Source organism: Cicer arietinum, chromosome 1 (assembly GCF_000331145.2).
Source record: "Cicer arietinum cultivar CDC Frontier isolate Library 1 chromosome 1, Cicar.CDCFrontier_v2.0, whole genome shotgun sequence".
NCBI lineage: Eukaryota > Viridiplantae > Streptophyta > Magnoliopsida > Fabales > Fabaceae > Cicer > Cicer arietinum.
The window spans coordinates 43,619,241-43,643,302 of record NC_021160.2 but is presented as its reverse complement, the minus strand read 5'-3'; the positions used below and the strand labels follow the sequence as shown (position 1 = coordinate 43,643,302).

At 29.2% G+C, this 24,062-nt stretch overlaps 3 protein-coding genes and 1 long non-coding RNA gene across 9 annotated transcripts; 3 read left to right on the top strand and 1 right to left on the bottom strand.

Moving 5' to 3' along the window:
- The first annotated feature begins 633 nt into the window (after positions 1-633).
- Positions 634-4,014, top strand: LOC105851405 (uncharacterized). The gene is made up of 5 exons (XR_001143133.3): positions 634-1,105; positions 1,315-1,563; positions 1,669-1,726; positions 2,973-3,586; positions 3,769-4,014. It is a non-coding gene; the product is annotated as an uncharacterized lncRNA (long non-coding RNA).
- Positions 4,015-8,341: 4,327 nt separating this feature from the next.
- Positions 8,342-12,501, top strand: LOC101502802 (receptor-like serine/threonine-protein kinase At1g78530). 5 transcript variants are annotated; one of them, XR_012161860.1, is made up of 7 exons: positions 8,494-8,905; positions 9,006-9,176; positions 9,539-9,877; positions 10,459-10,713; positions 10,793-10,926; positions 11,651-11,880; positions 11,984-12,121. XR_012161860.1 is itself a non-coding variant. In XM_004488621.4 (6 exons), exons 2-6 carry the CDS (start codon positions 9,041-9,043, stop codon positions 12,188-12,190), a joined length of 1,071 nt encoding a protein of 356 aa, XP_004488678.1. In that variant the 5' UTR covers positions 8,342-8,468; positions 9,006-9,040; the 3' UTR covers positions 12,191-12,501. The 5 variants fall into 5 exon arrangements, 3 of the variants coding, with proteins under 3 accessions (XP_004488678.1, XP_004488676.1, XP_004488677.1); XM_004488621.4 differs by lacking the exons at positions 8,494-8,905; positions 11,651-11,880 and adding an exon at positions 8,342-8,468 and having other exon boundaries at positions 11,984-12,501; XM_004488619.4 differs by lacking the exon at positions 11,651-11,880 and having other exon boundaries at positions 8,450-8,905; positions 11,984-12,501.
- Positions 12,502-12,692: 191 nt separating this feature from the next.
- LOC101504215 (fatty-acid-binding protein 3, chloroplastic) lies at positions 12,693-16,200 on the bottom strand. 2 transcript variants are annotated; one of them, XM_004488624.4, is made up of 5 exons: positions 15,849-16,200; positions 14,377-14,478; positions 13,508-13,663; positions 13,184-13,398; positions 12,693-13,082 (listed from the first exon to the last, which is right to left on the bottom strand). In XM_004488624.4, exons 1-5 carry the CDS (start codon positions 16,039-16,041, stop codon positions 12,924-12,926), a joined length of 825 nt encoding a protein of 274 aa, XP_004488681.1. In that variant the 5' UTR covers positions 16,042-16,200; the 3' UTR covers positions 12,693-12,923. The 2 variants fall into 2 exon arrangements, with proteins under 2 accessions (XP_004488681.1, XP_073221044.1); XM_073364943.1 differs by lacking the exon at positions 14,377-14,478 and having other exon boundaries at positions 15,849-16,188.
- Positions 16,201-20,922: 4,722 nt separating this feature from the next.
- LOC101502498 (major pollen allergen Ole e 10) lies at positions 20,923-23,008 on the top strand. The gene is made up of 4 exons (XM_004488617.4): positions 20,923-21,152; positions 21,742-21,770; positions 21,864-22,098; positions 22,736-23,008. Exons 1-4 carry the CDS (start codon positions 21,086-21,088, stop codon positions 22,759-22,761), a joined length of 357 nt encoding a protein of 118 aa, XP_004488674.1. The 5' UTR covers positions 20,923-21,085; the 3' UTR covers positions 22,762-23,008.
- The last annotated feature ends 1,054 nt before the right edge of the window (positions 23,009-24,062 follow it).

The window sequence follows — 24,062 nt, the reverse complement described above, 5'->3', positions numbered from 1 at the left end:
AAATGGTGGTTTAATTGTAGTAATAGTCAACAATGCCTTACTAAAACATAAAGAATCATGTCAGTGAAATGCACCAAGACCTAATTTTAGAAGTTATGGCTTTCCTCCTACACGGAGGCTATTTCTCCCATTGGTGTGTTTGGCTATTTCTCCTTCACCGAAGCTACTATGTCTATAGCACAAAAAGGCCACCCTCGCTTTTATAATAGGCTAAAATGCAGTTTTACCTTCCCATTTTAAGACCTCTTAATTCTTTTCCGCAATTTTAGTCCTCCCATTTGAAATTTGTAAATTTAGTCTTCTTTCTTAAATTGAGTTTTAATTTGGTGATTTAATAATTATATAATCGATGTGTACATGATATGAAAAATTATGGGGATGGGATGTTGAATTTAAATTTAAAAAAAAATTTAAAAATATCTGAAAATTAAAAAATCCTAAATATTAAATAAAATAATTCAATTGTTTATGAAATTATTTATTTGGTTTAAAAAATTTATTAAAAAAAATCTTAAAAAATCCCAAAAATAACTTTTTACTTTTCTTTTACACAAATCATCAGTAAATTAGGCCATTAGCACTTTTTTTTAAAAAAAAAAAATACACTACAAAAAATTTAAAATATTGTGACACATGCTCTGCGACGGTTTTTAGAAAACTGCTTGCGTTCATACACTGCAACTGTTTCTGCGGCGTTTTTTCGCAACGCCATATTTTGTTGGAAATTGGAAATGCGCTAACCATTTTGACATCCCACTGGTTCTTTTCCCCCTCAAATCTCTCTCTCTCAGGTCTCATAACTAAAAACCCTTTTACCCTAAAATTTCAGAACTAAAATTTTGTGCCATATCGGTCGTTCCTCCCTCCACATTGTTCAGTTTCGACTTTAGAGTTTTACGACCTCCTTTCTGCTCATGTTTTCTAGCCTCGGTTTTGCTAGCGTTTATGGCCTCCGTACGACTCGTGCTATCCGGACTTCGTTCTAGTCGCGTTTTCCGACCTCTGTTCTGCTTGCATTTTCCGGCCTCCGTTTTCTCGCGTTTTCCGGCCACGATATCGCTTCGTTTCCTATCACGTGTTCCACACGCGTTTTCTAGTGCCTCAGGTTAATTTCTCTTTTCTGGAAAATGTTTTTCGTGCTCACGTTTTTTATATTTCACCGTTACGATTTCAACTTTCTGATTGTTTTTTTTTTATCCCTTTTTACTTGTTTTGTACAATGATTGAGTTGAATGTTTTGAAACTTCTTCTACAATGATGATTTTGAATGTTTTGAACTGTTTTTAATTTCAATGTTATGATTGTTACGCACAGGTTCAAATCTCTTGTTGAGACTTTCAGGTTGAAACTTGTACTAAAATCTTAGTACTCAAATTCCTTTCCATCAAATTTCAGAACTCAAAAACCTAAAAGTTATTCTATCCAATAGAATCTATTGTGCTCAGGTTAGTTCAAAGCTTATTGTTGCGCACAAGTTGAAAGTCGTTGCGACACAAACATTGAAGGTGGTTGTTGCGCATAGGTTGTTGCTTGTTGTGAACTCAAATATCTCTTGGTTCTCAGGTAACAACTCGTTGCTGCATCTTTAGTTCCAACATTTTATATTCAACAAAGTTATTTATTATTATTGCGCACAAGTTGAAAGTCGTTGTGACACCAACATTGAAGGTCATTGCTTCGCACAAGTTGTTGGTCGTTGTGAACTCAAATATCTCTTGGTTCTCAGGTAACAACTCGTTGCTGCATCTTTAGTTCCAACAGTTTATGTTCAACAAAGTTATTTATTATTATTGTTATTCATAGTTTGGTTCTCTAGCTTGCAGGGAATTCAATAGAAATTAAACAATAGATATTAATAAGTAGAGTCCGTATTCTTACTGTAATAGGAACATTTTCAACTTTTTATCCTTTCAAATCACGACTTGATGGGTGAATAATTGAAATTTTGAGCCATGAAAGTAAGAATGTTAGATATGAAATTTATTTAAATTTGTTGATTGTGATGTCAAAATATCAAGCATACCACATTGTTAATTTATTTGGAATCTTTTTCTGTAATTAGATGTGTAGATTCAAATTATAGAGTTATGTGAAAACTAATTGGTAGACAATGAATTTTCTAGAGGAATAATAATATACTAAAGTTCTGACCAATTTCTTTGTTTAGAAAGCATAAATTTGTATAATTTTTTTTTGTTTCTCATTATTTGCTAATTCTTTATTTCTTTGTTTGTAAGTTCTGTATATTCAAATGATTAGAGTCTGCAAGTAACTTTGTTGGAATGCCATTTGAGTTTGGTTTTAATGTTCTGCTACTTCATCAGGAGAAGTATATTATTCTTTATTATTTATTGTTTATTTGTGAGTAATAAGATCTTTCCACTAAATAAATGCAATATTCATCTCAGCAGCACAGGAACTCGATTTGGATATCCTTTCTTGCTGACATGCTATTAGCCTAGATTTAAAATATCGTTGTGATGTTGCTACTATAGTCATCAATAACTTAATAAATAACATGTCAAATTAATTTATACATTGTTTGTATTAGTCATATTTAAAAATTGTTTCATTCTAGTGACATGTTCACTCACAATTATGTAGAATCTTATTCCTCTCATTCTTGTCTTTGTTTAGCAATGTATTGTGTAACTAAACTCTAATTATGTTTTTTTTATTGTTGATACATGCACTTTTATTTGTTTAGCAATGACTATGGGCTTTTGATTTGCATTTTTTGGGTCTGATTTGGTTGGGACTCATAGATAGAACATTTTCTGTTTGTACTCATAACTTTTGAATTTATGTGCCTATTAGTTTCCTTCTATACATATTTAAAAAGTTCCAGTTTGAAGTTCTCATTCTTTATGTTTGTTCTTATAATTTGTAATCCTTTAAATTATTATTGTTTAATACTATTCACTTGTCCTTATTTTGATTTTAGATTAAACCTTATTTTGTTTTTCTTGCAGTTGAAATGGTGAAAAAGAATTTCAATTGTAGTTCTCATAAGACGTTCTAATCAATCAAACATGTTTGCTTCTCTTTGCATTTGACTATCTAAATATCAGGTTTCGTACATTCTTTACCTATTTCTTATTTCGTGTTTCTGCATTTTTTATGTTTATTCAATACACTTTTCAAATAGGAAAACCAAACTATTAGAAAAATAAATATGCTGCAACCTGTGAAAATGATTAAAAGGTATTGGTCAATTACCTTCAATTACCTATTTCCTTAGACAATTGATGTTGTTGTTGTTGTAAGATTGTTGATGTAATTCAAATTTTTAGGCAACATGCAATTTGTTTTCATTGCTTCAAGAATCACTAGGCCATATCACTCCACATGTAAATTAATGTTGTTTTTCTAGCTCTTAAGTGAAATAGCACAGTCCAATGACTAATATATATACTTTTGACAAATTGAATGATGTATTTGTATCAATTTTAATGATGTGTTTGTATCTAATGATGGAGAAAATGCAAGCTGAAATCAATAGTCTTAACAAAAGGGATTCTGAAGTTGATATGTTGAAGGACAAATTTCTTTCTTGTTGCAAATGCAAAATTCTAGAGAAAAAAAGGTAAAATTGTTTTCATAGCAAACCTATTTAAAAAATATGTGACAACTGTATGTCATTGGTTAAAAATATCAATTGTGTAATGATTGCTTTTAGCTATATGAGAAATTTAGTTAATTAGTATTTGACAATATTTATCAAGATTCATTAAGGTTAATATATACTTTTTTTTTCCCAAACAACAGACACATAATTGCCAATAGATGATAGACATTCATCTGAGTTTAACTACCAATTTAATGATCGTGGAACAACATTATTAGAGACTAATTAGATATTTTGATATGTTTGATAGAGTTGTCTTGTATGTTTAGCAACTCCACTAATCTTTTCAATATTGAAATTACTTTATTTATTGTTTTAGTTAATTTAAATGTATGAATTGGTGTTATTTCTTTTGAAAAAATTATATAAATTGGATTTTGGTACATTAATTATATAATTATGTATTTAAATTATGTGGTTGATATTTGTGAATTTTTTATTTTAATTAATAAAAAATAGGAAAAAATTGTATCATTTTTATTTTATTTTAAATTATTAGATTTGCGACGGTTCAAACTGCCTCAAAATAAATATAGCGACGGTTGATAACCGTCGCAATTTTTTTGAAATAAATAAATTTGAGTGTGTTTAGCGATGGTTCTAACTGACGCAAAATGTATGTCGAGACGGTTAAGAACCGTCGCAAATGTTGTCGACGATTTTTTAAACCGTCGCAAAATGGCCTCGCGACGCATGAATCTACGACAGTTGCAGAACTGTCGCAATCATCTATTTGAGGCGGTTAGAACCGCCGCAAACCAATTTTTTTTTCTTGTAGTGATAAAAAGTAAATAATTTTTTATGACTTTTTATTTATTTTCTCTGAATTTTTTAAAACAAAAAAGTAATCTAAAAATAAATTCCGAATTTTAAAGATAATTTTTTAATTTTTCTTTTTCTGTTTCCAATAAATATTAAAGTGGTTTTATTTAATTTTAATTACATGTCTATTTATACTATATTAAAACAAATTCCTAGTTTTGTTTGTTGACAATTATCTTTCGGCATATCATGTATTACTAACTCAAACATCTCACTTTATATTCTTAAGTGGTATCTTCAAGAATCATTTTTATATTTTTTTCTAAAAAATTTGTGTAAAATACACGTTATAAATGTAATATTTTTTCAGTTACACAATACTAAATCACGAAATTATTTCTCTTTACATTATATTTGTCATCGACTCATAATTTACCCATCTAAAATCATCATTGTTTCCACAATTCTCATGACAAATATCATGGAAAATGCGATATTGTGTAACTTTCTTATTTCTTCTGTTGAGTCAAAACTTATGTTTTAATCATTTTCTTTCTTCTCCAAATTATTTTTATTTCTTCTACCCTTTCTCTTTTCTCATCTCTCTTTAACTTTTATTCTAACATGAACAACTGAATTTCTTCTGATTTAAGTAATTTTTCACTAATATTTATCTCTTATATTTTACTCTATTTCCATTGTTTAATCTTGATATTTTTTATCACTGAAATACAAATTCTTTGTTTTGACAATCAAGTTGTCAATACAAACTCACCTTAACACTAAGGTCATGTTAAACCTCTCAATCTCAACTACTCAAATTCCACAATATATAACTATTACTACACTATTATTCTATAATTTCTTTTGTTAAATTATTTTATTTACTTATGAAGTATGTTCGCATATCCTCAAAAAAAATTTATTATTCACATATAATAAAAGTTCTAAAAAAGTAAGAATTTTGACTTCATGTTTTAACGTAGATTCAAATAATGTTTTATAAGAAACAGTCTATTTTTTTTAAAATAAAAATATCTCAATGACCTTAATAGTAATAACAATAATAATAATTTTAGCTAAATTTTTTAATATAGAATCAAATGATTTTTTATAAGAAACAGTCTATTTTTCTTAAAATAAAAATATCTCAATGACCTTAATAGTTAACAATAATAATAATTTTAGCTAAATTTTTTAATATAGAATCAAATGATTTTTTATAAGAAACAGTCTAATTTTTTTTAGATAAAAATATCCATTCAATAATAATAATAATTTTTCTAATTTCTTTTATTATTATTATTATTATTATTATTAATATTATTATTATTATTATTATTATTATTATTATTATTATTATTATTATATTTGTTCATATACATACCTCTTATTTAACATGCATGAATATATTCACGTCGACACATGTATTGAAACAAATTTTGAATTTCCTTTTATATAGTTATGTTATTGAATATGTTTATACTATTAAATATATTTATATATTTTTCTTTAAAATCTTAGTATCAAACTATACTATTAAATTTTCAATATATTTTTTTTATTCATTTGTTTAAAATCCATATATTAATTTATTTTGTGAGTCATGAATTCTATAATCAATATAATCTATTCTACAACTTTTTGATTTCATGTTTGATTTGTTAATTCCACATTAAAATAAATATTTGTATTTGTGCAATATCAACACTAAAATTTACTACAATAAATTACAACACGCAGGTCTAGTTTCAGCTATTATATATATATATATATATATATATATATCACTTAAATGATTGTCAAATCATCATATAAATCAAAATACAAAATTAAAATTTGATCAAATGTCAATAATTTTAAAATAAAAAGATTAAAATTACAACAAAAAAATTAAGAGATTAAAATTACAGATTTGATAAAATAAGAGACTAAAATTAAATTTTAACCTTTATAATATTAAGGTATTTTTTTATCAACATAATATAATATTGAGGTATTTAATCTCTAATATAATATTAGAGATTAAATCCCTTTCCTCACCAACACATGGGTTTGGCCCAAATAAAACACACATACTCTTTTTATTTTATTTTATTTTCTTTCCTTTCTAATTGTGTGGACTCCCATGATCCAATAGTTTAAGAATACTACCACACATGCATCAATAGTTCATCAATAGTTTAAGAACAGGAAATCTATGATTCAACATTCCAAATCCAAAGCAATCGATGAAAAACACATGAACAGTCTCTAATTGAAGGACGTTAGCGAATGCGGTGAATCTTTTTAGTAGAAATATTTTTGTCACTCATTCTTTTTGATAGAAAAATAGGGGTTATTCCTACATATATTCAACAATATGTTCTTCTGCAAAATTTAACAAAATTTGATAAGTTTTCTTCATACATAAGTTGATAAGTAATGTAGCAGGATTAAAACCTTCTTTATATATCTTTATAAACAACTTAACTATGTAGTCAACGCACCTGCTACTATTATCAAAAATCAGTTACCATATTTGGTAAGTTTAATCAATTTTAAAAAAATCTTCTATGTCAAAACAAAGAAGACTTATCTTCAAAGTCGAATTAGCTAATTATCTCTATTTTAAAATAACATTATGGGTCTCAATCATTACATTTAAATAATTTAAAATTATAAATCACAACACATTATATATCACTTTCAAACAAAACAGAAATAGAAAATATTACTTTGCATGCGCAACGCGTCATAATCTAGTTTATGATTAGTTGACAAATCTCGTTGTTCGGTGGCCAAAGTTGGAGAAGCGCAGTTGAGACTTGAGACTATTGATTGATACTATTTGTTCTTAGCAATCGTAGTTTGTTAGCAACATTAAAATAGTACTACTCCCTCTGCATATCATATTAATCAAACTATCTTATCATTTTACACATGTTATTTTATCATAATAAGCAACATTAAAATAGTATTACTTTTTTATTAAATTATCGTGGTTCAATATTGATATATTATCAATAAAATAATTATATAATAAAAAATTTATATAAAAAATGGTACAAATAATTTATTTAAATGGTATAATTAAAAAAATATATCAAAAATTAAAAAAAAATATTTATTTTAAAATAATTTTTTTAAATATTATGAAAGGAGGGAGTAATATTTAATTTTTTATTACTTGTGTAGCTGTGTATAGACAATAAATTTTGCTAGTGCTCTATCATTTTAACTCATGCAAGCTCGTGCATCAATCATTTCTGCTAGTGCTCATTTGCTTCTTTTTCATTACTCATAAACAATTTCTAGCTGGCTTAATGAATTCCCAACCTACAATATTAGTTAGTATAACAAGAGGACATGTGGTGAAGAAAATATGGTGACAGCATAGAGTCATTCACGTGAACATTAAATGTTACAAAAAATTTACCACTTTTGGATCACACCCACCATGCTACTTTTTTCTATGTCGGTTTCAGATTTATCTCTTTTATACTTTTACAGCTAGGAACATTCCCATATTATAGTAATTGAAATAATATGGTAGGGAACGGTGATAAAGTTCATTCACATTGTAGAAAAATATTAGTTGTAAGCATTGATAAACAACCAAATATATGAATTTGATGATGCCACAAAAGTCAAGTGTTTTCACTTAATAGGAAACTACTCAACTTAGATTCTCTCAATTATAATCTTTATCGATGTCCTTCCATCTTTTCAATTTTTTTAATTTTTAATTTTTATCAATTTTTTAATTTAAATTAAAATTTATATTATATAAATCATATATAAAATTTTACATAAATTTAAATTATTTTATATATTATTATAAACTATTTTAATAACAAAAAAGAAAATAAAATTAATTTATTTAAATAATAATTATAAACTAGATTTTGAAGAATTCATAAAAATAATTTAAAAAATATATTATAGATTATTTTCTTAAACTCTTTAAAACTGACTCACGAATATAAACAATAATCCAAAGAGATCCTTTATCTATTCACCAACTTATAAATGCTTTCTCTTAAAAACATGCTAAATGGTAGTTTCACAATCTTGATTGTGGAAGACAAAATTGAAGGTAGACCTTCTTCATGTCAAACTCTATATGATTACAAGTTCCTAATTTTCAAAAAGTTGCTCTGTAGATTTTCCATTTTTCTTTTGATTACCATCTTCTATGGTATTTCTTCTTGGTCTTTATTTTGGGCTCCACACTCCACTCATTGCATGATGTAGATTCCCAAGTGACAATAGTTTTAAACTTATCATGATTGTTGCTCACAACTTATCTTTGAACTAGTTACAAGTGTTTCAAACTAGAGCATTTACCTAAGATTTGAGAACTTAGGTTCATGAGAACAGTGTTGAAAATGAATTTTGAATAGTTACAATGAACAAAGTTTGCATAACTTATGTACAAAGACAATCCAGTGTGTGAAGATGGTATCTATGTTCATCCTCAGGCATCAGAATACAACTCAGAATCATTGACAGATTTCCCTTTCCTTTCTTTATGTTAGTTTTTTTTCTAAAATCATATTCTGCATGTTTTTAATGAGATTTCCTATGGTAATCTTTGGTTATCATCTGTTGTTTTAATGTACTGTGACTTCAGGTTCTTAAATTTTCAGCATCAGTATACAGAAGTAAATGAGAAATTCCCTGGTTATCGCCTTTTCCATAACCACATGCTTCATTGCTTTTGTGATATCAAAGATTTTCATCTCAATCCTACTCTACAAAAGATGGAGAAGAAAGCATGCGATTCATGAAGAAGGTTATACAGGTATGTGTAAGCAAGAATGAGTTCTCCAACTTTTGTTCTTACACAGTCAAATTTGATTCTAGAGGTATAGAATCGATTTTGATATATTAGATTTTTCTCAAATATAATTTATTTTACCTCTAGAATTTATACTAACTTGAAGGTAGAATATGTAGTTTTTGTCTCTGGAACTGATTTTTAGCTTGAAATTTATAATTCAACTAACTTTTTAATGAATGTATTCAAACATAAATTGTTTTACCTCAACTCACTTTTAACCATAATCAATTTTACATAATCATTTCATTTAAAATCAACTTTTGACATTGCAGAATCAAATACATACATTAAGACATAGTAACATAAATTGATTGATGATACAGGAGGAAAGATGGTGATATTTAGGTCTTCAATCCTTAAATCTTTAACATCTGATATGCTGTTAAAGAAGACACAGAAACTGAACAACAAGGACATCATCGGTTCCGGTGGTTATGGTGTAGTTTATGAACTAAAACTCAATGATTCCGCGGCCTTCGCTGTGAAAAGGCTGAACCGTGGAACCGCAGAGAGAGACAATGGTTTTGAGAGAGAGTTAGAGGCAATGGCAGACATAAAACATAGAAACATTGTGACCCTTCATGGATATTACACTGCACCACACTACAATCTTCTCATATATGAGTTGATGCCTAATGGAAGTTTGGATACCCTTTTGCATGGTATGTATTTTTCAGTTTCTAACATTATTCACTTTATGATTTCTTGGTAGGACTCAAAAGAGTAGAAAATGGAAGGAAATCATGAAACACTTACAAAATAACTAAACATTACATAAATTATTCCTTGACACTTAAGATATTTCATAGACTAATTTAACAGTAATTAGTCCTTACACAATTATATTGTTGAAAAATTATCTCTGAGATGACCTAAGTTTCATAGGAAAAAGTTTTTAATGAAATGACATTGATGTGAGATCAATATGTATGAGTCACATATTCAATTAATATTCCACATTAGTCTCCAATGGTAACTATTTGCAGTGAAACTATTTTGATTGATACTTAACAATTTCACATATTATATTTGTCTATTTGCAAAATTCAATGGTTAATTTGACGACACTTACAATTTTGTTATTGATTAATTTGCAAAATTCAAGAACTAATTTTTCATTTCACTGGTTTTAGTATCTGATTCATTGATAGAAACAAAAGCTTCTTGTTATGTTCAACATTCCTATAATTTCTTAATCATAATTGAACTGCTTTTTCTAATAGTAAAGGTGAAAGTAATGCAGGAAGATCAATGAACAAGAAGGTTTTGGACTGGCCGACAAGACACAGAATAGCTGTAGGTGCAGCTAGAGGAATATCATATCTTCACCATGATTGTATCCCTCACATTATCCACAGAGATATAAAATCAAGTAACATATTGTTGGATCAAAATATGGAAGCACGGGTTTCGGATTTCGGATTAGCCACATTGATGGAACCAAACAAAACTCATGTTTCAACCATTGTTGCTGGAACTTTTGGATACTTGGCTCCTGGTATAAATACAATCCGGCTCAACATAGTTTTTCCCTTTCACGATACTTGTGTGTTAAATTGATAATTGTTTGTATGCAGAATATTTTGATACAGGAAGAGCAACAGTGAAAGGGGATGTTTACAGTTTTGGAGTTGTGTTACTGGAGCTTTTAACAGGAAAGAAACCTAGTGATGAAACATTTATGGAAGAGGGAACCAAGCTTGTCACATGGGTGAGATAGGATTTCTTAGATATTATAGTTTTCTTCGATTATTCTGGTTGAACCTAACTCAAGTTACAAAACTGACTTGTAAGGTGAGAGATATTTCTTACTTACATATACATTTTCTAGCCATATCACATCCAATGTAGAAGTTTTAACACACCTAAGACTAGACATCTAGAATGTGTTGCGAGTGGTCTGATAGTGAGTAACCCAACAAATCATAATTAGACTCTAATACCATCTTAAAATTTGGGTCGAGTTTAACTCAATCCTACTAAATCAACTTGTAAGGTAAGGGATGTCTCTTACTTATAAACACCTTTTTCAGTCATATCACATCCAATGTGTAAAACTCTCAAAACTAGCCAAGTTTAATCAATTACCAACTTAACTTTTCAATCAACTATCTTATTTACTTTCAACTTCAGCATTGTGAAATTGCTTTCATAAAGACATGGTTAAAAATCACCAGAACAAAACATATCATTCTATTTTAAAGATGAGAAACTATGTGGACATCAAAATCACCAAAACTAGAAAGAATAAAACAACTTTGAAGCAGTGTTTTAAACACCAGTGCAAACCAGCCAGATCAACTAGCTGAACCGGATACCGGCCAGCTTACTAGTTGGTTTGATCTCAGTTACATTGCAGTTTGGTTGAACTGCAGTTGGTTCAACCGGTTTTCATTTTTTTTAAATACTTATTTATTTATTTATTTGTCATTCAGTTGAACGATTGAACCATGATTCAAGAGGTCTCACAGGATCGATCTTCGATCCTGCTTTAAAACATCTACTTCAAATATGAGTTGGGAATAAATTTGGAGCAGAACATAACCCATTTTTGTTGCTTTTATGCATACCTTAATTTTCCAAGCGTAATAAAATGCATCCCATTGACAAATAATATGGAACAATATTGTGATTTGTATAGCAGTTACCAGCCACTTAAAATAAGGCAAGAATTTTCTAGCTCAAAATTTAAGATTACTAAAATTCTATATACAACTTTGAAATGAGGAATTATTTTCTTGACAATCATTCTGTTATTAATGGATCAGGTGAAAGCTGTTGTTCGAGAGAATAAGGAGGACTTTGTTCTTGATAGTAGATTAGAGTCATGTCCAATGCAAGAGGTCAACAAGGTGTTCAACATTGCAATGATGTGTCTTGAGCTAGATCCTTTGAAGAGACCAACCATGGCTGAGGTTGTCAACTTGCTTGAGAAAACACAAACAGATAAACTTGTTATTGTTACATCATCCTGATGTTCATTCAGAATCACTCATCTAAAGCTTCTGGATAACCGGCTGCGGCAGAGCTAGAACAAAAACTAATGTTTGGAAAGGCCATCGTCAACTCAACATCAACAAAAGCCTTTTTCCTCCTAAATGAAGGAAACATGCTCAAGAGGAGAAAAACTAAAAAATGAAAAAACTAAACTAATGTAAGGTACAATATGAGGGGATTTTTAGATACAAGAGGAGTTTCCCCTGCAGACCAGTTTCAACAAATTTTCCTTTTTTTTTTGTAAAGAGACACAGAAATTAATATGCACTTTGACTTTACTACATTACAATTAACCAAGTTGAATATGCTAGGTTTAGAAAATGGCAAAAATAGATGTTGCTTTGGTCTGCAAAGAATGTGCACACCACTGAGAGGTCAACTCCTTAAATGGATCTCGGTAACTATTATGGATTGGTCTCTTCATTTGCATCCGGAGGATACCTTTGTTTAGCAAGAAACAATACATCCAAATAGGTCAACTACGCATTCAAAATTGTATATTATTGACCAAACAAATCAAATATTTTAGATCATTAGAAAATACATACTGGAACAAAGTTTAGATAACTAGAAAATAAATACTAGAACTAAGTGACAGCTTGCTGTTATACATAAGGTATACAGTGGTGGACCATAGAGCTTGATTACAGACATATATACCAGAAGAAAACATGGATGCATGAAATTTTCTCAAGAGACGCCAAACCTTTTTTACTTGAGTACTTTTGACAAGCTTTCAGCCACTGAAGATTTCAAAGAGGGAGAAACAGGACTATCTCCAAGGAATACATCAAAAAGAGCATAACTCACATTTGAAGATTCGATTGTAGCATCCGCAGTAGATGGAACTCCCTCTGATGAGACAGAAACCTGAAATTGCAAAAAGTATTAGTTCGAACCATTTTTCCGAGATAGCGAAAAATCTTAATAACTAATTCTGCAAATATAAGAAAGAAAGAAAAAAAGCTTACAAGCAACTTGGTAGGGTTCAACCAAGTCAAAAAAATGAAAGTTCCTTTCTTAAGGGGGCGATCTTGAAAGACATTACGGAAAGTGTTCAAAGCAGTTTCATCTGCAGTTGTTGGTTTCGCGATTCTCGGTGATATAGCATCACTTAAAGCGTCCCAGAAAGTTTTACCATCAACATCTCTAACGAGAATAATTTGCAATAATTTCTCAAGGGGAGCTGCAATTAAAAAACAGCATTTTCTTAGCAACTTATTCTCTAAATGCATCTGTAAAAATAACTAAGCAAGAGCGCTGTCAAAAGGAATAAATGAATATAAAGCTGTTACATTGGAAAATGGTCTTGAACAAGGAAGAGTTCCCTTGAATCCCATCTTTTGATTGTCCTTTCCAAGCATTCAACTCACTTATAATAGACTGGTTTAGATACAGTCCTGCAGCATATACCTTGACGCCAATAATCGCAAAAACTTTTTCTCTGTATCCTGAAATAGGTGTTAATATCAATCAAAGCTTATAACATTGAAAATAATTACGAGCCAAAAAATACCATTATAATTATAAGCAAATGTTTTCAAGTTCATAGTTGTATTAAGTTTGATTGCTAAACACATCTATTTAGATATGTAACGATATGTTTAGCGCCTCAAGTCTAATATCTTGTGCATCAAATGGATCCTAAGAGCTTACTCCCTTTGTTTGTACTAAAAAAATTAACAGAAGGGAACAACTGTCCTAAGGGGACTTGCTAAGGATCAACTGTTCTTTTTTTTTTTTTAATTTCAAACTACTAAATGCATCACTTCCAAAATTATATTACAACATTTAGTTTGTTAACAAGAGGGCACTTGTTAGCATTTACCTTAACAAAATAGTAGTCATATTTAGTGGACCAAAATATAACAAAATTTAATTAATCTCACCTTATTAATTGCTATTATTCTTTAAATATTATTCAAGGTAACAAATTATCATACAAAATTAAATGAAAAGAAAGGGTAGTTTAGGAAATGTAATTAGTTTTTTAGTACATAAAGAAAATTAAATGAAGATAACCAATTTAGGGACAAGATCATGGTCAGGTTAAAATGCCACAATCAGTAATCTCAGCAAGAGTTTGAAAGGATCACACTTAAAGGTTTATCATGTTAATCTTTTTTCACATGTCCACAGATTATGTGATACTACAACAACTAACCAGCTCCGAACAACGTTAATGAGTCTGAGCAACCCGGGAAACTCAAAGATGTATGAAATTTCACAGTTGTTGCTGGTTCTTCGATGTATTCAGCATTCACAGCTGCAGTATTCAATCATAACCAAATAGATGTTAATTTTTATTATTATCAGTTAACAAGAAAACAGACTAAAATAAAAAGAATTTTGCTATAGATGATCAGTCAGCTCGGGAAAGTAATAAGAAACCTATCCATAAGTTGTTTTTCAGCTTATTAAGCTCTCTCGGATAGCTAATGAAAACAGCTCATAGCTTTTATGAAAACAGTTTGATATAATTTTATCTGTTGTTATAGAAAATAGCTTATATATAAGCACTTATATGCTCTTACAAGCGTTTAATTAAGTTGTTTATCCAAACAAGGCCTTAGTAGTAGGGAAAAGTGATGTTAAGTTACAAGTAACATTTTGATTATTTGCGGATGATCTTGGTCATTTAATCAAGACCTATGATGCGTCAAACCATGGTTTTAAATAGCGGTTGTAGTCGCAGTTGTGGTTCCGCTGTGAATCTTTATATTGCAGGCAAATGCCGGATAATGCAACTGATGAGGCCTAAATTGCATTTGTGATGCAGTTTCAGAAACATCAAAATCTACGAATTGCGAACCGCAATTAAAAACCATGCTTCAGACTCCTTTAAACATCTTGCAATTACGTTGAAAGTGAACCAAATATTGCTATTATACCCTCTATGTCTAAGTTAAATATGATGCTGTCAAGGCACATTACATGAAAAAAATTTAATTTGTTTGCAATGTAATCAAAAGATATATATATAAACAATATTCCTTCCCTAACAGTTAGGTACCAAACATTTTCTACTTGTTTTACTTTTTGTTCAACAAAATGAGGGGTGCAATATAAAATGAGAAATATAGGTATATTGTTTTAGGAATCTAAAAAAGCTTCCAGATTTGCAAAAAAGTATATAGCACCAATTGGTCTCTAATTTTCCCTAACTATACAACAATTAGCTATTAAATTATAGAGACTAAGAAAAAAATATACATATCTACAAAGATCAAAAACTCATTTAAGCTTAAAAAACAACACAAACAAGAATCTCCACTACTTTACACTTTCCCTTTATACTTTTTTCTTGTTAAAGGCGAATATATGTTGAACAAGTTCGATGAAGAAACCTAAAAGACACAGCTCAATAATAAATTTCATAATAATCATGTGAACCCTCTAATTCAAGATGCAGAAGTTTATTCTATTTCTCTAACTCAAAATTTATCTTTAGTTTAATATTTAAATATATAAAACTAAAAGTAATGTTGTATAGTAATATCAATCTAACATGCAGTGGCAGATAATAAACTAAGTCATAAAATTATAAAGTGAGGGTATACAAAAAGCAAAAAAAAACAAATAGAAATTTTAAAATAATAATTAATTAAATAAAGGACAATGACAGCATAATCTAACCGGGAGATGAAGAGGAAGTAGCTTGTGGAAAGAAAAGGGGTTGTTTTTTAGAGGTGTTGTGAAGAGAGGGAGCTGAGAAAGAGTGAACATAGCTTAATGTGTGAGTTGGATTTGAGATTTTTTTTTGATGAACAACGAATCTGGTGGATGGTGAAAAACATAGTGTTGTTGAAGCTGCCATAGCTCCCACCATTTTCTAAAATATTGATGTAGTAGAGTTAGGATTTTGTGTAATAAAATATTGAGATTGGAGGGATCAATTACAACACCGACGGAACTATAACCGCTCTCACTTCGGTTTTTTCTCTTTAACCTGCTTCATCTTTAGACACGCTCTAAGGTATACATGAAAATTATATTTTAAAGAGCAACAATAAAGATCTTTTAACAAAATTATATTTAAAATGTTAAAAAATTGTATAACTCAAAAAGATAACAATCAATCAATGCAAAGTAGTGGAGTTTGAACTAAAATATGGATGATTAAATTTTTAAAATTTTAATACGTAAATAAAATATTATAATATTGTATTGTATATAATAATTTAAGTTGTAAATTTATAAAAATATATTGACGATCAAACTCTTAACGCTTATTATAAAAAAATAGTAGATTAAATTTTAGTTGACATTTTAAATAATTAAAAATTAGTTTTTAAAAATCTGATTATTTTTAAATACTAATTTTTTAATAATTTAATTGTTACTTTTATGGGTGTAAAAAGTTTTACAATGTTGACACATCACAAACATCCATAAGTGTGATGTTAAAATTAATTATGATAAAAATGACATTGGTTTATTAACACGACAGTTATGATTAATTGACAGTGTAAAATATTTTTACATCATCGACGCATATAAATTAAATCTAAATTTTTACAATATTAATACAACTTTCTTAACTACAAAGACAAAAATAATATATATAATTATTAAAATAAATTTAAACACAATACATTGTTTAAGATATCAAATTACCAATATTGACGTAGTGTTGATAAAAGATAATTGTTTGATTTGAGTATTAGACAATCTATTTTAAAATTACGTTAAACTATATTTCAAATCAATAAATGTTGGATTTATTGGTTTAGTTCAACTTTGACTCAAACCCACAAAAAAATATCAAAATAATTTAATTAGTTTTGGCTATATTATTGTGATCATAGGATCATTTGGTTTGATTTTTATATCTCTAACTAAAACTCACAACTCCAATCGTGTTGGTCAACACTCCGAAACCCATATTCAAATCCTTTTCCCAAACTCTAAAGAATTTTTCCACCCGTCTTTTGAGTTACATACCAAAATCATGTATCAAAGGGGTCAACATTCTCTATCAAAATCCCATAAGATGAACACTAATTAGGTTTGGCGAGTTACAAAAAAACATGCACAGTAAAGTCATCATGTCTAAAGGTGATGCATCAATCACGCTGTCAATTTTATGTGAAAAGCTATTAAAAATTTGAAAATTGATTGCTTTATGGCAGATAGTTCCCTTCATAAAAGGATTTTATGAGTTTTTCTTTGCATCTCCCGATGATTTGCAAAGTGTTCGAATAGTTGGAACATGAAATATGAAATCAGGTCTTCTTCGCATCACATGTTTTCTTGAACAAAATATTTCAGTTCGGATTTGGTAAGAAACACGAAAGTCCAATATTAGATTCGTATCCAAAATATGCCTTAGGGATATTGGAAGCCAAATCTCATTTTCAAAAATGCTGGGGCATTTTGCCTGAGATTTGGCTAACTTGGACATGATACAAATGCTGAGAAATCACATTCTTGTTGAACATGAAAGATATGTATTTTTTGTTTACATTGATTAGGAAAACTTGTCATTGTTTCATAAAAACACTAATACTTGAGATAAGGGTGGAATTGAAAGTACAAATAAAGGGATTCAAAGTAATAATACTTACAACATTAATTATACTTTTATTGATCATATTCTGAACTTTGAACTAGGAGACACTATTGTTTTTCAAGAATTTTCTCCCTTTGATTAGGAACGAATTGACAAGAATCATGATGAAGTTTTTGACTCCGATTTAGTTGATTTTGGGAATTAGCAACCATTATAAAGATACTTTAGAAATTTAAGATCAAGACAACACAAACTACAAATAAGAGTTTTAAAAATGCATTTCACGAAATATTTAGATCCAATTTATCTAATTCAGATAACACATAACATCTACAAGATGATATTCATTATCTAGATACGAGAATTGCAAGTATTTTAATTAAAAGAAGTGCTAACAACACACCATCTAACACACATTTTAACACACTCTATTTTATTAGTTGATATTCACATAAGTCTCACCAAAATATGTGGGTCTCACTTCAAGTTGTTGAGATTTACATGAATTTTAACCAATAAAAAGTAGTGTGTTAGAAAATGTGTTACTAGCATTATTCTTTAATTAAGTATGTCAATGGTTATATTCTTTTATTAATTGTAAGACCTTTTTACTTGTTGTACTACTTCAATATTTATTTTTCTGAGGCCTAAATATACATAAAAAAAAGTTAATTATTTTTCGGAGGCCTAAAGCTTAGTTTTACTAGCTTTGACTTTCAGTCGGCCCTGTGTTAGACAGTAATTTTATACTATTTCTTTATTTGATGTGATAGCTCAGTGGTAAAAGTTAATCTCGTAATTTCGAGACATTGAATTCAAATCCTTTTAGAGATATATTTTGTAAAAATGACTATTAGTATCACTTTGATTAATAAAAATTTATCCTTCCTCACTTAAAACAAAACTATTTCTTTATTTATCTATTTTATTTGTGTGACCATGCATGACTCAAAAATATAAATAATATAACATAAATTTAAATAATAATTTCAAATAGAAATAAAATTTATTTTAAATACACTTATCAAAACCCATTTTAGTAATTGTACACTCAAAATTAATTTTGATGCAAATTGTTGAAATATATATATATATATATTAAACATAAATTTTAATTAAATTCAATTTTATCAAAATCAATTTTCGTCGTATAGCATGACAATTGAAAACACACTAAGCTTGTGTTTGAAAATCTGTAACCAACTCATGTTCACTTGGAAACATGGATTTCTAGCTTCACAAAAACCACATTTGAAAACCATTGGACTCGAAAATAGTGGCCAAAACGCACATGCAAACAAATACTAAGTGAAATAAGGTTAACCAACAATCTTTAAAGAAGGTTGGTGCGACAAATGACAAGGAGTTAGAGACTTATTTAAATAATGGATCATACTAATAACTATTTGTTAGAGAATTAAAAAATGAAACTTAATATTGAAACCACCAAAAATTAGACCTTTAAAAAAATCCAATGCACAACTTTTCATGCATATTTGATATATATAAAATTTCTTTTTTGATTTCTTATTAAATAAATGTTCTTTTGATATATGTTAGTATTTTTTTAAAATACTTTAATAAAAGTTTAATTACAGTTTTAATTCATCTATTTTTACTGATTCATAAAATTGATCTCCTTATTTAAGGGTAGACAAAATTCATTGACTCTCCCGAAAACCAAATAATCCGTAAAAAAAACTGAGTGTAAATAGGTGGTTCAGATCACTTGAATGGGTAAGCGAGTTATAAAATCCGTTGCAAATGGATTAAAACAGACGCAGTTGAGAATTCTAAAATCAATTAAACCCATATTCGTCCGATAATGAATGCACATTAGTAATACTCATGAGCCGTTTCAGATTTTATACACATATTGCGCTGATTTATTAGAAATTATAAAATAATTAATGTTTGCATTTTCAATGGACGAGAGAATTAGTGGAATATTAATGTTTTTTATTCGAATAATTAATAATTAATGTTTGCATTTTCAATGGACGAGAGAATTAGTGGAATATTAATGTTTTTTATTCGAATAATTAATAATTAATGTTTGCATTTTCAATGGACGAGAGAATTAGTGGAATATTAATGTTTTTTATTCGAATAATTAATTAATGCATTTATAGCCATGACTTTATGGTTGATGATGTTTTTTTTATTCGGATCTTTTACTAGTTGTTTGAACTTTACCCATAACAATCCTACCCGTAAACCCTAAACCCGTCACCACGTCACCCATCTTACCAGTATGCAAAAATGGGCGAAAGTGGGCCTACCAAATTCACCCGCAGTTTCGATCGGATTGACATTTTGGACTCGAACCCGCCTGTACCCGTCAGTTGTCCACCCTTACCTTTATTATAAAAATCACCTCTCTCATATTTTTTAAAGACTTTAAATAATGTGACAAATAATTAATACCCATGAAATTAGAATAAAACGCTGAAAAAACTTAGATTTCAACTTCTAAATTTTTTCATATTTTTAATTTAATTAATGACATAAGAATAATTTATGCATTTATATGATTTTATATCATATAATTGTATGTCATATCATTTAAAACATGTAAAAGTCATTTTTTAGTTCAAGAATTTGAGAGAGTGACAAAATTTGTCGACTTTTAAAATAGAAAGATCAATTATGTAAATTGATAATAATAGAGCGAGCAAAATTGTAATTAAACTAATAAATAATATCAGAATCTTTCTCTCTCCAATAAAAAATTCCAATGTCGAGAAAGGAAAAAAAAAATTAAATGAATTGAATTTTAAGTGTTCATCAAAAGATAAAAGTAAGACATAATTAAAGGTTTAAAGAAAGTTTAAAAAATGTTGACAGATATACTATAATCCACCAAAAAAAATCATGAAATCAACTACCATAGTTGAACTCACAAGTTTATAAGTGTGAATCAATGCTTTATCAGCTGAATGATACAGTGAAATTGATTGTTTGTTTTATGCACAAGGGTTTCCTTGATTATCCAAAAAAATGCAGTAGACAGCAGTAGCATACTACTAGTTCCAATAATAAGTCGAAAAGCCAAAAGGCCCACAGCATCGTCACAAACACACAAGTACAACTCACTTCACGTGGTGTATCTACCTTTTTTTCAATTCAGATTGAGAGTCCCCACATATCACACACACCACTAGACTCCTATTAATAGTATCGACTCTCTCAACAAATCTCAACGTCTCTCTAATTAATTTCCACTTAGCCGTTAACTGAACCTCACATTACTCTTCACCTATCATTATCTTCGTTTTAAAAACTTACTCTACACACTCACATTCTACTCTCTCTCTAATACTTATCATTGAACTTTACTCTCTCATTCAGTAGCAGTACTATGTTTAGTACAGCCATGGCTAAACTGCCTCTTCTCATTTTCCTTCTTTTCTTGTCTCTCTCATCAGGTATGTAACCATTTGTCACTTTTTTATATTTCTTTCTCTTCTTGAGTTGTTTAATTCAATTCAATGTGGTTTATTAATACGATCTGTTTGGTTTACACAAACACACGCTTCATTATTTTCAATTGTTTTTCACTTTAGCTTTTAGATCTGTAGTACTTTTTAATGCAAAGTTGATATGCATAGCCATCATTATTCTGAGCAGTATTAATTACAATATTTCCAGTTTCCAAAATTAAATTTCTAGCTTATATAGTTTATGCACACATTTTTTATTAGATAATTAATTTAGAATAACTAATAAAACAGGATTTTGATAAAAAGCTACATTTTGCATATTATAAAAATTATGTTACTATTTTGATTTTTTCAATCTCACTGCAATTTCAAACAAGCTAGATTGTGTATTATTGAGTACATCTAGCATGAGAAAAGCAAGATTAATTAATCAAGTGTACATTTTATGAGCAAAAAATTTACACTTAATTGAATGAATTAAAAGCTTATGTTAATTAAAGAGTACAGATTAATTAACACTAACAACTACATTTATGTGACTTTTTTTTTTCTCTACCTCTTTTGACAAATGCAGGAGGAAATGTGATTTTGGTTAATGGGCAGGTAACTCTAACCATATTAATTTCTCTAATATCTTGAGAATAATTTATATAAAGTTCTTGTTGTAATTTTAATGTGTGATTTATGAAAAAACAGAGAACTTGGTGTGTGGCAAAACCTTCATCAGATCAAGCTACACTTTTATCAAACCTCAATTATGCTTGCTCTCAAGTTGATTGTAGAGTTCTTCAGAAAGGATGCCCCTGTTCTACCCCTGACAATCTTATGAACCATGCTTCCATAGCTATGAATCTCTATTATCAATCTAGGGGAAAAAACCACTGGAATTGTGATTTCAGAGCCTCTGGAATAGTTGTTGTGACTGATCCAAGTAAGTCACATAACTCAATTGTGTTATTTGAAGCTCTAAATTAATTAATTTCTCTTTTGAATGAATTCATTGTTTTACATAGAAATCAATCACAATTGTGGCTGCAATATAAAGATTTTGAAAGTCTCTCCAACGGTATCGTAACCGCAATTGTGGTTGTATCTCTATCAGCCACATTTGACTGTATAACTGCAAATGTAAGGATTGTAGCATAACTACAAATACTTCTGCAACTATAGTTTTAAATTGCAGTTATTGCTGACATCAAAATCTGCAATATTGTAGTCGCAATTGCGATTGTGAACTACAAATAATGTCAAAGTTTGTTATAACTGCAATTGTGGGTGCAAGAGTCACATTTGCTTGTATGATCGTAAACGTAAGGATTGCAGCATAACTGCAATCACGGCCACAACCGTAGTTTTAAATTGCAGTTGTAGTTATGCTGCGAAAATTTATAATGTAAAAGAATGTGGTGGATGCGGCATTCACAATCTGTTGTGATGTATTGCAGACATCAAAACTTGCAATATTGTAGTCGCAATTGCAATTGTGTAAAAATAATGTACAAGTTTGTTATGAATTTGCAATGCTAATTACTAAATGAATTAAATGTTTTTCTTATTCTGAATTGCAGGTTATGGTAACTGCATTTACGCTTAGAAATGGACTAGTCACAAGTGGAATGAATAGTATATGTGCTTTCTTATGTTGCAACATTTGGCAGTGGATTTGTTTTGTGTTGCTATAATCATTTGGTATATATAATTGTATTTAATTTAATTGGGTTGTCATTCTCAACCTTGTGGCACATGCAACGCTACATTATCTTATTCTAGGAATATCAAGGAGCTTCTGTTCACCTGTAACCTTTCAAATCATCAACTTGAATCAAATTATTTTAAATGTACGATTCACCTTAAAGTGAGTTTAATAAAATTTCAATCGATTGCCGTTCAAACATGTTAAAATAAGTTGTATTTAAAATTACTTTTGACTCTCTCATTGTGAAACCTAACGCACCAACTCCCGAATTTTAGATAATACATGTTTAATCAAGTAAAAACCTTTTGTCAAAAAAATAGTGTGAAAATCAAATTATTTTAAATATTGGATTTCAAATGTCACATTTCACCGGTCATGTTTACTCCTTATCTTTTTCCTTATGTGATAAGTGGCACATTCATATATAGTCTCATGTAAAATATCTTCATATCATATAGCATCATTGTTTTCATAATTATACCTAGGGTGACTGAATCTAGGTTTAGGTGGACATGGTGTTTATTTGGTCGGAACCACCTCAAGGATATGTGTATAGAGTTAAATGCAACCTTGCTTACTATTGGAGTCTAATAGACAATTATGCAATGTAAGTGAGTGTTATAAATTCTTGCGGGTTTATGCAATTGAACCAACGATTAATCTTCGAATAGTATAAGACGGTGAGATACGTATGTGGTTCAACAAGAGAGTTGAAGTTCTTAACTGTGGTGGGTTCTAAATAAAAGTATTACCTTTTATTAATTTTTTTGTAAATAGATTGAGTGAAATACAATCCACAACTCACACATACAACTGAAGGTCTTGGGTTCGAACTTATAATATGATGTCCAATTTAACAATTTTGACTTTTGTCAATTGAGTTACTAGAGATAACTTTGCAATGACAACCTAAAAATGACCGTTATGATCCTAGAGAAGTCCTCCACAAGCTGACGCACCATTATCGGTAAAGTAAGTATCATTAATATTCATTTTAAACTCTCCCAAATTGGGTTTGATCCACACCGGAAAAAGAGTAGGATTTTTATTACTCAAACATTGACGATGAAGAGAATTGTTGATGAGTTCCACTTGGTTGATGATGTGGCACCAGTCACAATTGCAATCCAATTATCCTTCCAAAAATAAATGTCAAAACCATCCCAAATGATCCATCTAATGTTGTTAGCCACTTGAGG

What these genes read in the sequence shown, in the direction of transcription:
- LOC101502802 (XM_004488621.4), top strand. Translation starts at nt 9,041, where the DNA reads ATGAGAAATTCCCTGGTTATCGCCTTTTCCATAACCACATGCTTCATT. An exon ending in TTTTGGATACTTGGCTCCTG is followed by an intron (nt 10,714 to 10,792) that starts GTATAAATACAA and finishes GTTTGTATGCAG; the next exon opens with AATATTTTGATACAGGAAGA. An exon ending in GAACCAAGCTTGTCACATGG is followed by an intron (nt 10,927 to 11,983) that starts GTGAGATAGGAT and finishes TTAATGGATCAG; the next exon opens with GTGAAAGCTGTTGTTCGAGA.
- LOC101504215 (XM_004488624.4), bottom strand. Translation starts at nt 16,041, where the DNA reads ATGGTGGGAGCTATGGCAGCTTCAACAACACTATGTTTTTCACCATCC. An exon ending in TACTTCCTCTTCATCTCCCG is followed by an intron (nt 14,479 to 15,848) that starts GTTAGATTATGC and finishes TGAATACTGCAG; the next exon opens with CTGTGAATGCTGAATACATC. An exon ending in GTTCAAGACCATTTTCCAAT is followed by an intron (nt 13,399 to 13,507) that starts GTAACAGCTTTA and finishes TTTTAATTGCAG; the next exon opens with CTCCCCTTGAGAAATTATTG.
- LOC101502498 (XM_004488617.4), top strand. Translation starts at nt 21,086, where the DNA reads ATGTTTAGTACAGCCATGGCTAAACTGCCTCTTCTCATTTTCCTTCTT. An exon ending in TTTCTTGTCTCTCTCATCAG is followed by an intron (nt 21,153 to 21,741) that starts GTATGTAACCAT and finishes TGACAAATGCAG; the next exon opens with GAGGAAATGTGATTTTGGTT. An exon ending in AGTTGTTGTGACTGATCCAA is followed by an intron (nt 22,099 to 22,735) that starts GTAAGTCACATA and finishes TCTGAATTGCAG; the next exon opens with GTTATGGTAACTGCATTTAC.